The sequence below is a fragment of the Prionailurus viverrinus genome, unplaced genomic scaffold (assembly GCF_022837055.1).
Source record: "Prionailurus viverrinus isolate Anna unplaced genomic scaffold, UM_Priviv_1.0 scaffold_42, whole genome shotgun sequence".
Classification (NCBI taxonomy): domain Eukaryota; kingdom Metazoa; phylum Chordata; class Mammalia; order Carnivora; family Felidae; genus Prionailurus; species Prionailurus viverrinus.
Genome location: NW_025927609.1, coordinates 3,166,964 through 3,179,108, shown reverse-complemented (window position 1 = coordinate 3,179,108; position 12,145 = coordinate 3,166,964). Strand labels below are relative to the sequence as shown.

Here is a 12,145-nt window from a genome sequence, read left to right as displayed (position 1 = left end):
TGTGGAGCCAAGGACGGGACGGGCGTTAGAGTCGGGGCAGACCGGGCCCCAAGACCAGCCCCCGCCGGGAGGGTGGGCACTCTGGGCCCCTCCCGGTCCTCCTCACTTCTCCAGCCCTCATCCCCGCCCAGGACCGGACGCATCCCCCGGCCTGTGGGGACCCGCCAAAGAGGCCCAGAAGGGGCTTTGTGCGCGGCAGTTCAAAAGCCCTGTGGCCTCTCTGGCAGGGACCACAGAAGGCTCCCTCCGAGATCCAAAGTCACAGGCTGGTGGGGGCTGGAGGTCAGCACCCCCTTCCCCCACCCCCCGACACCCTCTGAGGGACGAGGGCCTCATCGCCCCGCGGAGCTCCCGGCCCAGCCCGGCCCACAGCAGGCCCACTCACACTGGATCTGCTCGTGGACCACCAGGGCGAAGTGGTCCGTTTCCAGGATGTGCGACAGCTTGCCCAGCGGGTCCGTCAGCCGGATCTGGAAGAGAACGTGCGGTCGGTCAGCGCTCCCAGGACAGTCCCGCCAGGCCTCAAGCTGGTGGAGCCTGAGGGCCACTGCCTGCCAGGCCTGACAGTGAAAGGAGCAAAGCAAAGGCTGGGCATCGCTCCAGAACATTCTCCTCTAGTCTTCTGCCGATTCAGAAACCGAATGCAGGACGCAGAGAGCGACACAGTGCACATAAGACGCTTAGATGAACCTTGAGTCCTTGGAGAGACACAGGACAGAGCCATTTAGAAAGGCTTCCCACACTCTGACCCCAACTCTGACATTCTGGAAGAGGCAAAACTAATGAGAAGCTCAGGGAGGGGTGCCGGGGTGGCTGAGTCCGTTAAGCCTCCAACTTTGGCTTTCGGCTCAGGTCATGATCTCGCAGTTCATGAGTTCGAGCCCCGCGTCGGGCTCTGTGCTGACAGCTCGGAGCCTGGAGCCTGCTTCGGATTCTGTCTCCCTCTCTCTCTGCCCCTCGCCCGCTCACACTATGTCTCTCTCAAAGGTAAACATTAAAAAAAAAAAAGAAAACGCAGGGAGATACAGGGGGAGAGGGGTTTACACACAGTACCGGTCTGTGGGATACTGGAACAGCTACATTTGCCACAACCCCGGGGCCCGTGGAAGGCACAGACAGACCCCCTATGAAAACTAGCGCTTATCGGTCACCTGCCCCAACAAACACCAGTGCAAGACGTGGTAACAATGGCGAGCTGTGTGGAGAAGGCAGACGTGGGTGCTCGCCCCGCACCACCTGCTCAAGACAAACTGTGAGAACTTACAGTAAAAACAGGGTCCACCTTCTGAGGATCGACACCCGTGCCTCACGAGAAGTGTGCTCCCACCAGGTGGGAAAGGGAGTGTGGGGGACACAAAATGGACAGAAGACCCAGGAGGGAAAATCAGGATGGGGGCGCTGGAGGAGCGGTCATGATCGGAGACCCTGGCCCTCGTGCGGGAGCAAGGCTGGCCCCCGGTGGCCCGCCCGCCGACCCGGCGCCCAGGTGTTCCCTCGCCCCCAACATCGCCGACGCCCGGCTCGGACCTCAGCCAAGACCGGAGATGGGCTTCGGGCTGACCGCCTGGAACCCAGAAGTCACGGTGACCACACGTCCAGAGGGAAGAGGTCTGCTGTCAGCAAGAGGCCTAAAGGGCTCCTGTCTTTGGAAAATCAGCGGAGGATGCTGTTCAATGAGTTCAGCCTCCCCGGCCCTCGGGGGGCTGTTACCCTCATGCCTAGCACTCCCCAAGAACAGACCCCGTCCCCGCACTGGGAACGCAAGTGTGCGGTAAACGCAGGTGACGTCTCTACAAGTTGAACTCACCCAAGGCCATACTTCCATTTGAAAGATCTTCCTAGTTTTAAATGACCCGCAGGGAGAGGCGAACACGGTGAGGTGGGGCATTCGGAGAATGGAGTGAGCCTAGCCCCCAGCCCCCGCCGGCATCTACATGGGCTGGGGCTCTACCGCAGGACCTCCTTCCCTCCTGCTCACACCGCAAGGTTCTCAGCTTAGTTACGGATGGGGCGTCAGCAGCCCAGCCGCGGGGGTCACCTGGTGTAAGCCACGGCACTCGGCCATCTCTTTACGCTCCCGGGAAAGTCTGACCCGGAGAGCCCTCTGTCCCCCACGGCCTCCACTGCCATCAGCGCCCCGGGAGGGGTCACAGGGGCTGGCTGACCCTCTCTGGGGACACAGTGAGGGGAGTGTTCCTCAGACGTGAGCCGGACAAGCCCTGGTCAGCCACACCGGAACCTAGCCCGGCGCCCTTCCTATTTGGACTCTGGTACTGGGGGGGGGTTCCGTGGGAAAAGACCAGCGCTCACGGCTCAGGAGACCAGGGGAAGAGCCTCTGGGGGTGGGTCCGGGGGGGTCCAGCACGTCCACACCGGCGCCAGTGCAGGCTGAAGTGTTCACAGCAGCGCCGGTCCACGGAAGCCAGCTTCCGCCAAACGCTTTCTGTAGGCCACGCGCTGGATGTGGTCAAAAGACCACGGGGGGTCACGGAGAACCAGGTGGTAAGGGAGCCACAGCCACGGCGCACCCAGGTGGCCAGGCCCCCACGGGGCACCCGGCAGGGCGGCGGTGCCCAGATGTCGGGTCCCACCCAGGCTGTCTACTGCGGCCCCTGCACTCCCAAGACAGGATCTGGAACGCGGAGGCTTGGAGCCCCTGCTGAAGGAAGACACCCGCCTCCCCCCACACCCGCCCCTGGGAGCGCAGGGCAGAGGGGAGCAGGTGCACGGCGGCCCCCGACGCGGTCGGCTCCTCCGGCCCCGCCCGGCAGCTCAGCGCCGGGAACTGAAGTCCCTGCGCCGAGACCCAGAGGGGTCCGGCCGAGGGCCTGGCCGCGCTCTGGGGGCGGAGGCGTGGCTGAAGGTGTGACGTGGCCTCTCAGGGAGGGAACAAGATACGGACTCGGGCGCCGGGCGGCGGCCAGCGGCTCTGCCAGCTTGAAGACAGACCCACGGAGCGGAGCCCCCACCGGAGAGAAGGCTCCCCCGACCAGGCCCGCTCGTGGAAGGCCCCGGCGCGGGCCAGCGGCACTCGGGGCGGGAAGGGACCAGCGCGCACGGCCCCGGGGGATGGGTCTCACCACACTACGCTGTGGGAAAGGCACACGAGTGGCACACGCTGCGTGCACGGGTCTGCAGAGAACATACCGCCTATAGCGACGAGAGGGGTGTTGGCGGGGGCGGGAGGGGGGGCGGGCGGGGGAAGCCTTCGGGGTAAGGGTTACGTGCGCTCGTGACCGTGGGGACAGCTTCGTGGGTGCGTATTCACGTCAGAACCATCGAATGGGCTAGGTTGGACACGACCCCGTGTGGCAGTTACGCCTCGGCGGAGGGAACAGCTGAGAAGCCGGCGGGAAGGGCGCCCACGCTCGGCCTGGCTGGCCAGCCCCTCGCCCGTGACACCGGGCTCAGTGACGCCTCACAGAGCTTCCCCACAAGAAAACACGCTCGCGCGCTCGGTGCTCCAGGGGGTGACAGGGCCTGGGGCACAGAGGGTGAGCGCTTTGCGCGGGGGCGGCGGGGGCACCAGCTGCGGGAAGCGTCGAGGTTGGAGGAAGGACAGGGGACGAGGAGGAGGGGGTGACAGTCCAGGCCGGGCAGCGGCTCCCAGAGGGCCTAGCGGAAGGGGCCCTGCAGGGCCCGTGAGACAGGTGATGGCCGAAAGTGGAAGGAACACGGATTCTGGGGCCATGTCAGCTGCGTGGTGGGAAATTCCTCCCTGGCTCTGGACTCAGCCCCTCAAATCCAACACGGCCAGCGGCCGCCTTCCCTCACCAAGTGCAGGACAAGCTGGTGGGAAGTCGGCGCCAGGGACCAGGGAGAGGGGACGCCCGACCGCACCACCTTGGGGCCTCTGCCCGGCCCATCGAGGGGCCGTGATCATGTAAGGACATCCACGGGCCCCAACCAGCCCCGGCAACTCCCCAGAATGTTCTCGGCCTGCCGGGCATTAACGAACGTGCACAGAGAAGGCACAGGCCCAGCGTTGCGGAACGACCGTGCTGGCGGGCGCCCGGCTTGGCTGAGACGGCCTCGGGATGCTGACCCCCAGGTGAGCCCCCACCAGCGAGGGCCGCCTGCAGAGCAGGGGCAAAACCTTGGGTTTATGGGCTTGGGCGCAGCAGGGGCCCCAGCACCCTCTCACGGGGAGCACTGAGCCCCGCCTTCGAGGGCAGGCCCGGGTCTCGAGCGAAACAGAGCTCGTACCTGTTTGAACTGCTTATAGAGGACTTTTCGAACTTGGTCTGACGGCTGAACCTTCCCAGCGAGCAGGGACGACAGCATGTTCCCCAGGGTCACCATCCCCAGGATCACCCTGGGAAACAGGGGTCAGGGGTCAGTGCGGGCACCCCTCTTCCCTCCCAAGGACAGAACATGCCCACAGCCACCCTCTGCTCAGGCTGTGCTCCGTGGCCAGACGTGGAATCTCTCTGAGAATTCAACCAGGAAGTGCGGTGCCTACGCATGGGTATAGAGTGACCGACGCCCGGCCCTGGGGGCTGCCTGTCCGGTGCGGGGACACCACAAACCAGCGAGTCTCGGGCGCCTCCATTCTGACCAGCATCGCGGGGAAACAGCTGGCAGCGTCCCAGGTGGTGGGCTCGGTTCTAGAATTGGGATGGTCTCGGGAGACTGCTGGCTGGCCACGGCCTTGCAGTGCTGGCCACGAGCCACGGCACGGCCGGTCCTCTCCCGCCGCCCCCCCCCCGCCCCCCGCACGTGCCCAGAGTGCAGGGACGCCGCAGGAGGGGCCCTTGGGCCGTAAGAGCTAGCGTGGCGGGTGCGCATGGGCAAGTCGTCCGACGGGCCAACCGCTGCCCCGCCCCGTCCGGGAGCTTGGGGCCCTGGCCCTGCGGCTCCGGGCAGAGCCCCGGGTTGGGGTGGCTGACACTGACCCTGATTCGTCGACCACGGGCACCTGGTCGAAGCCCTTCTCGCGGAGGATCTCGATGGTGTGCTCGCAGGTGACCGTGGGCAGCACTGTCAGCGGGGCCGACAGGCTCAGCTCCTGAACTCGCAGGTGCCACCACCTGGGGCCGCGAACCGGGAGGCGGGAGGGAAGGACAAGTACACTCACTGCAAGGCTCAGCGCAGAGGGATGACGGCCGGCCGGGTGCAGGACGGAGCACAGGGGCCTGGACTTGGGAGCACGGTCTCCGCTCAGAGACACCCTTACCACGGCTTTGTCACGGTGAAGTCCTCCTCCTTCAGGAAGCCCTTCTGCATCATCCATTTGTCACTCAGGAATTTGGACCTATGGGCATCAAGAAGCCGCTGGGGCCTGGGCGGTCCTGAGAGAGCCCAGCACCACTCGCGGGACACCGTGGCTCCAGCCGAGACCCCGAGCGGCCAGCGGGGTCTGCAGGGTGAGGCCGGGGAGCCGGGCCTCGGAGACCCCAGCAGGGAGTGCCGTGGGGGCACCTGGTCGACCCACGAGCCTGGCCTGCGTCTGCGGGGGGCGCAGAGAACAGCGTCTGTCCCGGAGCCCAAGCCGGCAAGTACGCTCCCGGCTCCGGGGCGGCCTCCCGGCCGAGGAACAGAGGGAGCGCCTCCCTCCCAGGGGCTGAGGACACTGGCCCCGGCTCGGGGCTGCCTGGCTGGGACCCGCCCCAACCTCCCACCCGGTGACCAAGACACGCGGGAGGACACGCTCGGTCCTTCGCATGACCGGTTCCGTCTACCGCTCATGGCTACCCCATCTCTCTGCCCCCCAACACCCGCCCTGTCTCCCTCCCGTTCACCCCACCTCCCGCATACCCCCACCCTGTCCCCCGCCCCCCACTGGCCCTGTCTTTCCCCCCTCCCCCACCCCATCTCTCCCCCCACCACACCACCCTCTCTGCCCCCTGCGGACCTGCCCTCTCACCTGCACCCCTGCTCCGTGTCTCCCTCACCCACCCGCCACGTCTCCCACAGACCTGCCCTGCTTCTCACACCCTCCAGCGTGCACACGCTCACACGTCCACACAGCAGGCCTGTCGAGCTCACGGGGAGACGGGCATCCTGACTGACTGGGGCAGGCACGCAGCCCAGCTCAGGGCAACTTGGCGGTGGGAACCCTTGTGAACCCCCGCGCCCCCTGGGAAGCCAACTCGGGGCACCCCCAGCACCCAGGCAATGGAGGGAATCGTGAGGGTTTGGCGGGTGGGCGCCAGGGGGGTCCTCAGCTCCCCGTCCCCCGGAAGCCTGCTGCAGAGCAGCCTGGCGCACAGGCAGAGCCGTAGGCCCAGGGGCCACCGGCTGGACCTATGGCCCTCAGAGCTGGGACACAACACACACGAACGCCCAGTGCCATCGGGCCGGAAGGGGCCGTGGGGGCCACCGGCCAGACACTTCCCAGCAGGTCCTGAAGGGCGGCCTGAGCCCAGCCAGGGATCTCCTCAGTCAGAGGGTGGAGGCCGCAAGGGGGCGAGTGGGGGAGGGCAGCTCACAGGAGACCCGTGGGAGGGGCGACGGGGGCAGGAGGGGCTGAAGTGGGCAAGGAACCCCCTCCAGGGGGCGCTCTGCCAGACGCACCGGCCGCCCTGAAGGTGCGCGGACTCATAAGCGTGTCTAGAGGACCCCAAGATGGGGACCAGACAGGCTGAGACACAATGGGGAGCCCAACGGGGAGCCCGGGGCCAGGCGCAGGCAGAGCTCACAGGGGTCCCGCAGACCCCCACCCTCCCTCCTCCTTGCTGTCTGATCTCCGGGGCGGCCCGTCAGCGAGAGCCCCCGGGGCGTGCGGGGCTCAGGAGGACAGAGAGACACGGGCGGGGGCGGGCGCGTCTTACATGTAGTTGCGCACCGAGTCCGGCAGAATCACCACGCAGCGCTGGCCCTCCTGCAGCTCCTGGGCAGCCTTCACGGCCACCGACATGGCGCTGCCGGCACTGCCACCTGTGGGGGGACGGGGGGGGGGGGTGGCGTGAGCACCTGCGTGCGAGCCGGGGGAGCCACCCGCAGGGCCTGGCTCTGGGGGGAGGACCCCACTTCTCACTGCACCCGCACCGCTCTGGCAGCACGGAGCTCCACGTCCGCCCAGGCTTCGTCACTAAACCCTCCCCGAGGAAGCACAGACACCCCACAGCGAGCCGCGTGTCCTCTCGGCCGTCAGTCCCTGGGGGTCTAAATCCAGTGCTTCCCTCGGGGGCCTTGGGGCTCCGAGCGGAGACAGCCGGTGGGGAGCATGGTCCCATCTCCTTCTGACCCTGGAGGCCCGTGTCACACATGCCCCCCAGCCTCTCCAGGGCATTCCCGGCACCCTGTGCCAGCCCCAGACCCCAGGTGAGGGCTGGACTTGGCTGAAAACAAGTGTCCACAGGGCGCCTGGGTGGCTCAGTCGGTTAAGCGTGTCTGACTTCGGCTCAGGTCACGATCTCGTGGTTCGTGGGTTCGAGCCCTGCATCGGGCTCCGTGCTGACAGCTCGGAGCCTGGAGCCTGCTTCGGATTCTGTGTCTCCCTCTCTCTCTGCCCCTCCCCTGCTCATGCTCTGTCTGTCTAGCACTCAAAAATAAATGAGCATTTTGGGCGCCTGGGTGGCTCAGTCGGTTAAGCGTCCAACTTCACCTCAGGTCACGATCTCGCGGTCCATGAGTTCGAGCCCCGCGTCGGGCTCTGGGCTGACGCTCAGAGCCTGGAGCCTGCTTCGGATTCTGTGTCTCCCTCTCTCTCTGACCCTCCCCCATTCATGCTCTGTCTCTCTCTGTCCCAAAAATAAATAAACGTTAAAAAAAAAATTAAAAAAAATAAATGAATATTAAAGAAGAAAAAAACCAAAAAAAAAACAAGCGCCCTAAAAGCTTTGGCCTCACCCCCAAACCACTGACGGCATCGCCGGGACGCCTCTCAAGGTGGGGCCGGCAGGAGGCAGACGCCCACTCGTACCCGGACCCCGCTGCCCACTTCGCCGGGAGCGCGGAGATGGCGGCTGTTTTCTTCTTCTGTTGAGCTACTGGGGGGTTGCTACGTCCCCAGGCCCCTCACAGCTCACACTCCATCCCCTTTCGGATCTGCGGGCCACGCCTGTCCTCAGTGAGACAAAGCCTGAGGACCCCAGGGGCCCAGGAACACAGACCCAGAGCTCCAGCCATGTTCTGGAAGGGCACCTCTGCTGGGAGCATGACGGCCCTGCCGAGGGACAGACGGACGGACGGACGGCACCTGACAGGCGCGGCCCGCGGCTTCAAAACGAGGGTGTCTTTTACACGTGGCCTGGAGGTGGGTGGGGGGCAAGTGCACCCCAGAGCCCGTCCGGCACTCACCGCACAGCAGCCCCTCCTGTGCAATCAGCATCCGGGCGAAGGCAAAAGCCTCCTCATCGTTGCTCTTGAACCACTTGTCCACCACCTGCAGACAGGACCCAGAGGGAAAGCTCTGGAGGGGCCCGGGCCCTTCCGTGGTGGGGGTGTGGCCACAGCCGTGCCTGCAACCTCACAGGTGCGCCAAGGCCAAGACCCTCATCGGAACGTGGCCCGGCCCCACATCTGCGACCCGATTCTCAGGGCTAGAACCCTAGAACTTTCTACCTCTCCTGGTCCAACACATTCTGCCCCTGGCATTGAAACTGTCCGCCAGCCCCCGCCGCACAGCTCTGTCCCCACAGGTCCACCCTAGACAACTCCCCCCCCCCCCCCCCGACAGAATTACGCTCTAGGGTCCCGAAAGAGAGCCCTGTCTGGCTGGGGTCCTTATCGTTCACTTTGCTTCCCTGCCCTCACCACCCACGCCCTCTCCCTCTGCGGGGGCCGGGCCCGTGCCCACGGCCGTCTCAGCGTCTCCGCCCACCAGGGCCCTGGCACACACTCGATACGGTGCCACCTGTTACCCACCCTTGACGGCGAGGCCACGCTTCGCCCGCCTGCTCATGCAGCCCCCACCATTCCGCGGCCCCTCCGTCGGAAAACAGGTCAAGGGCGTTCGTACCCAGAGGGCTGGAACCGTGCCTGGGAGTGCCCTGGCCCTGCCTACCGTCCGGTCCAGCACCGTGGGGATGAAGTCGTAGCCGATCCCTTCCACCTCGTAGACCGTCTGCTCCGACTGGTTCAGCTCCTCGGGCTCTGCGAGGATGGAACCCTCGGGATCCACCCCGATGATCTAGAGGGGGCGGCATGAGGGCCCGAGTTGGGCAACAGTCTCATCTGGCCGTGCCTGGCTTTTTATGGGGGTGGCCAATCCCACCCCTAGCAAGCATCCGGAGAAGACCTGCCCTGGGGTGTGGCCGTGTCCCCAGGCCTCAGGCCCCAAGTGCTGGGGACATTACCAGGTACACATTCACCTGGGGTACTCCGAGAGGACACAATGTGGTCGGTGGGGGTAAGGTAGCTTCCCAGGGGAGAACCAGGTGAGCAGGGCGCCCCAGGAAAGCCCTGACTGCCCCTGTGGGGGCAGCCGGAGCCTTTGGGGATGGATGGCAGAGAAATGGCCGGAAGGAGAAAAGTGCTCAGGACCCCCAGCTGGAAGTTTCTACAAGCCCCTCCCCGGGTCCACACTTAACTCCAAATCCAGATGTTTCCCCCCCCCCCCCCCGGCCAAGCACAGCACATGTGGGACGTGACCCTAAGAGCTTAGAGCTTCTGGAACGATCCTTAGAGGCCATCCAAGTCGACTGTCCCACCCCCAGAGCATCGGGGCGCCTAGGTCATGGGTCACTCCCAAGAAGAGGCAGACACACAAGGTGCAAGACAAGCTGTAAGCAGAAATGTCAGGACGGGGAACTTGCAGCTCTAAAGCAGAGGCCACCCTGGGGACCCAAGGCCCAGAAGCTCGACGGTCCCGCCTCCAACCGCAGATGGGGCCACAGGTGACAGAGGTGCGCACGTCCGGGCCCACCCGCCTCCGACGCCCGTCTGCAGCCCCTGGCTCACTCACTTTGCACCCTGGGCATTTCTCCTTCAGCTTCCTGGCGACGCCCGTGATGGTGCCACCCGTGCCCGCCGAAGCCACCAGCATGTCCAACTTCCCTGATGGGAGAAGCTGTGTCAGGGGGCCACCCTCCGGCCACAGCTCAGCCGGCTCGCCACGCTCAGCAGTAAGTAAAGACGCAACCAAAACGCAGGCCGGTTCTCAAGAAGTTCAGAGAGAAGCTGTTGTCACATTTCGACAGCCTCTCATGACAGTTCTAGAGCTTGAAAGAAGCATCCGCAGCCACAGCGAGCCAGTGGGCTCTGTTTAGTCTTTGCTGGATGACACGTGGCCACCGCAGCCCCCATCTGGTGCGAAGCCGTGAAGGGCGTCTGGACGCGCTGCCAGGACCCGCCGCGCGGTGGCTGCAGCGGGGACGGGGCCCGGGGAGGCCCTTTGCCGGGCCCCTCTTACGCTTCAGGTAGGACTAAGTGAACTGAATTATAAAGGAAATAAATAAATCCCTCAGGCTCGGCCCGAAAGTCACTGGGCTCTCCGCCTGCCGCGTGGCCGGCCCAGGCATCCTGCAGACAAGTCGGTGCGGACACCCGTGCCGAGGCAGAGGGCTGTTTTTGCCAAAGGAGAGAATTCTCACACGTAAAACCCGGGTGAGCACACCCTTGGACCCTTGCCGCCTGGCTCCTAGGCCTGGAACGAGGTCGCGTGTGGGCCGGTGCCAGCGCCAGGTTCCAAGCGGCGAGGCCCATCGCCCGGCACCTTCTCCCTGAAACCTCTTAGGGAAACACGCCCCCACCCACCCACCCCCCCCCCCCGCCGGACTTGGCTCTCAACGTGTGCAAAGGCTCCAGGGACACTCATGTCCGTACAGGAAGTAAACCAACCCCCGGCACCACCATCCGGCTCGGGAGACGAGAAAACCCAAGTGTTGGATTCAGCGCTCGGATCGGGGCCTGATGCCAGGGGCTTTCGACGGCATGGAGCCCAGGGAGGGCTCCAGCACCAACCAGCCTGGCACGCTTTCGTTCCCCGCACGCAGGAGCTCCCACGGGTCTGGAAGGACCTACTGCTGGGCGCACGAGCAGAACCACGTGATACGTTTGGTGTTCCAGGCGACGCACAGGCAAAGCCCGAGAAAGGACACCCCTCTGGGGAAATGCGCTGGAAAGCACTTCACGGAGAGGGGACGCTTGGGCTGGGTTTTGAAGGACGGACAGGAGTTTACCGAGGAGGGGGTAAGTGACCCGTGCGCTCCCAGGCCAGCAGGGACAGATGCAGCGAAGGCGGACGGAGGGGCGGGACGCAAGGACTCACCGTCACACTGCTGCAGGATCTCCTCGGCGGTGGTGTCGTAGTGAGCGAGGGGGTTGCTGGCGTTGCGGTACTGTGTGGAGAGACGGCGGAGGGGCTGAGTGGGGTCAGGAACGCCGAACGGGCAACAGCCCCGGGGCGTCAGGCCGCCGGCTCAGGGCGAGCCGGAGCGGATCCCGGCAGATCAAGCCAGTGGCCGGCGGCGCGGGCGGTTTTAGGAAGCTCGACCAGCACAAGACGTTGACTCGGGCCCTCCGGGAGGTGCGGTTTCTGAACTCACCCAGAGGGGAGACGGGGGAGGCCGAGAGCCCCGGTGAAAAGGTTTTCGTGTGTCTTACACCTGTACAACAGCTTCCGGGTGCACCGCCAAAACCGTTCCGGCCCAGGCGCTGAGCGCAGCCCTTCAGAGGCGGCCCGGGAGGCGGGGGCGCCAAAGGCTCGGCGGACCTGGCCGCCACCTGCCGGAGCGCCGGGCAGGCCTGGAGAGGCCGGCGACCGCGCGCCAGCCGCCTCTGCAGCCCCCGACCCCGACGGACGCCCCCCAGGGCGCCCCCGATGTGGGTCCACACCCCCGAGCGCACGCTCGCCCCCAGACCCCGGCCTCACCTGGTCCAGGATGTGAGAATTGGGGATCTCGTTCCGTAGCCTCCAGGCCACCCCCACGTGGGACTCCGGGGAGTCAAATCTGGCCGTGGTGGGCGTCCTCACAATCTCGGCCCCCAGGGCCCGCAACACATCCACCTATGGAGGAACACGGAGGCCCGCGTCTACCCCCGGGCCCGGTGCACGGGCCCGGGCCCCTCGGGACAACCCCTGCCCCCACCTTCTCCGTGCTCATCTTCTCTGGCATCACGATGACGCAGCGGTAACCCTTCACGGCGGCAGCCAGGGCCAGCCCGATCCCTGGGGACAGTGCACGGGGTGAGAGGGGGCCATGGCGCCCCACAGACCCCGCTCTGGGTGCCCACGGCCAGGAAGGCCCAGGGAGAGGGC

The 12,145-nt window shown here is 65.8% G+C and overlaps 1 protein-coding gene across 5 annotated transcripts in view; it reads right to left on the bottom strand.

Annotated features, from left to right (window-relative positions):
• Positions 1 to 12,145, bottom strand: part of CBS (cystathionine beta-synthase) — a 28,454-nt gene that overhangs the window by 2,171 nt on the left and 14,138 nt on the right. For 4 of the 5 annotated variants that reach the window (XM_047847024.1, XM_047847023.1, XM_047847021.1 and 1 more), the window contains 11 exons: positions 11,976 to 12,055; positions 11,759 to 11,893; positions 11,156 to 11,225; positions 9,851 to 9,942; positions 8,951 to 9,076; positions 8,245 to 8,329; positions 6,774 to 6,879; positions 5,177 to 5,254; positions 4,896 to 5,030; positions 4,207 to 4,315; positions 386 to 470 (listed from right to left, as the gene is read on the bottom strand). In XM_047847024.1, coding sequence (XP_047702980.1) covers positions 386 to 470; positions 4,207 to 4,315; positions 4,896 to 5,030; positions 5,177 to 5,254; positions 6,774 to 6,879; positions 8,245 to 8,329; positions 8,951 to 9,076; positions 9,851 to 9,942; positions 11,156 to 11,225; positions 11,759 to 11,893; positions 11,976 to 12,055 — 1,101 coding nt within the window. Of the gene's footprint in view, positions 1 to 385; positions 471 to 4,206; positions 4,316 to 4,529; positions 5,031 to 5,176; positions 5,255 to 6,773; positions 6,880 to 8,244; positions 8,330 to 8,950; positions 9,077 to 9,850; positions 9,943 to 11,155; positions 11,226 to 11,758; positions 11,894 to 11,975; positions 12,056 to 12,145 lie in introns of those variants that run through there. The other variant, XR_007149699.1, reaches the window with a different exon arrangement.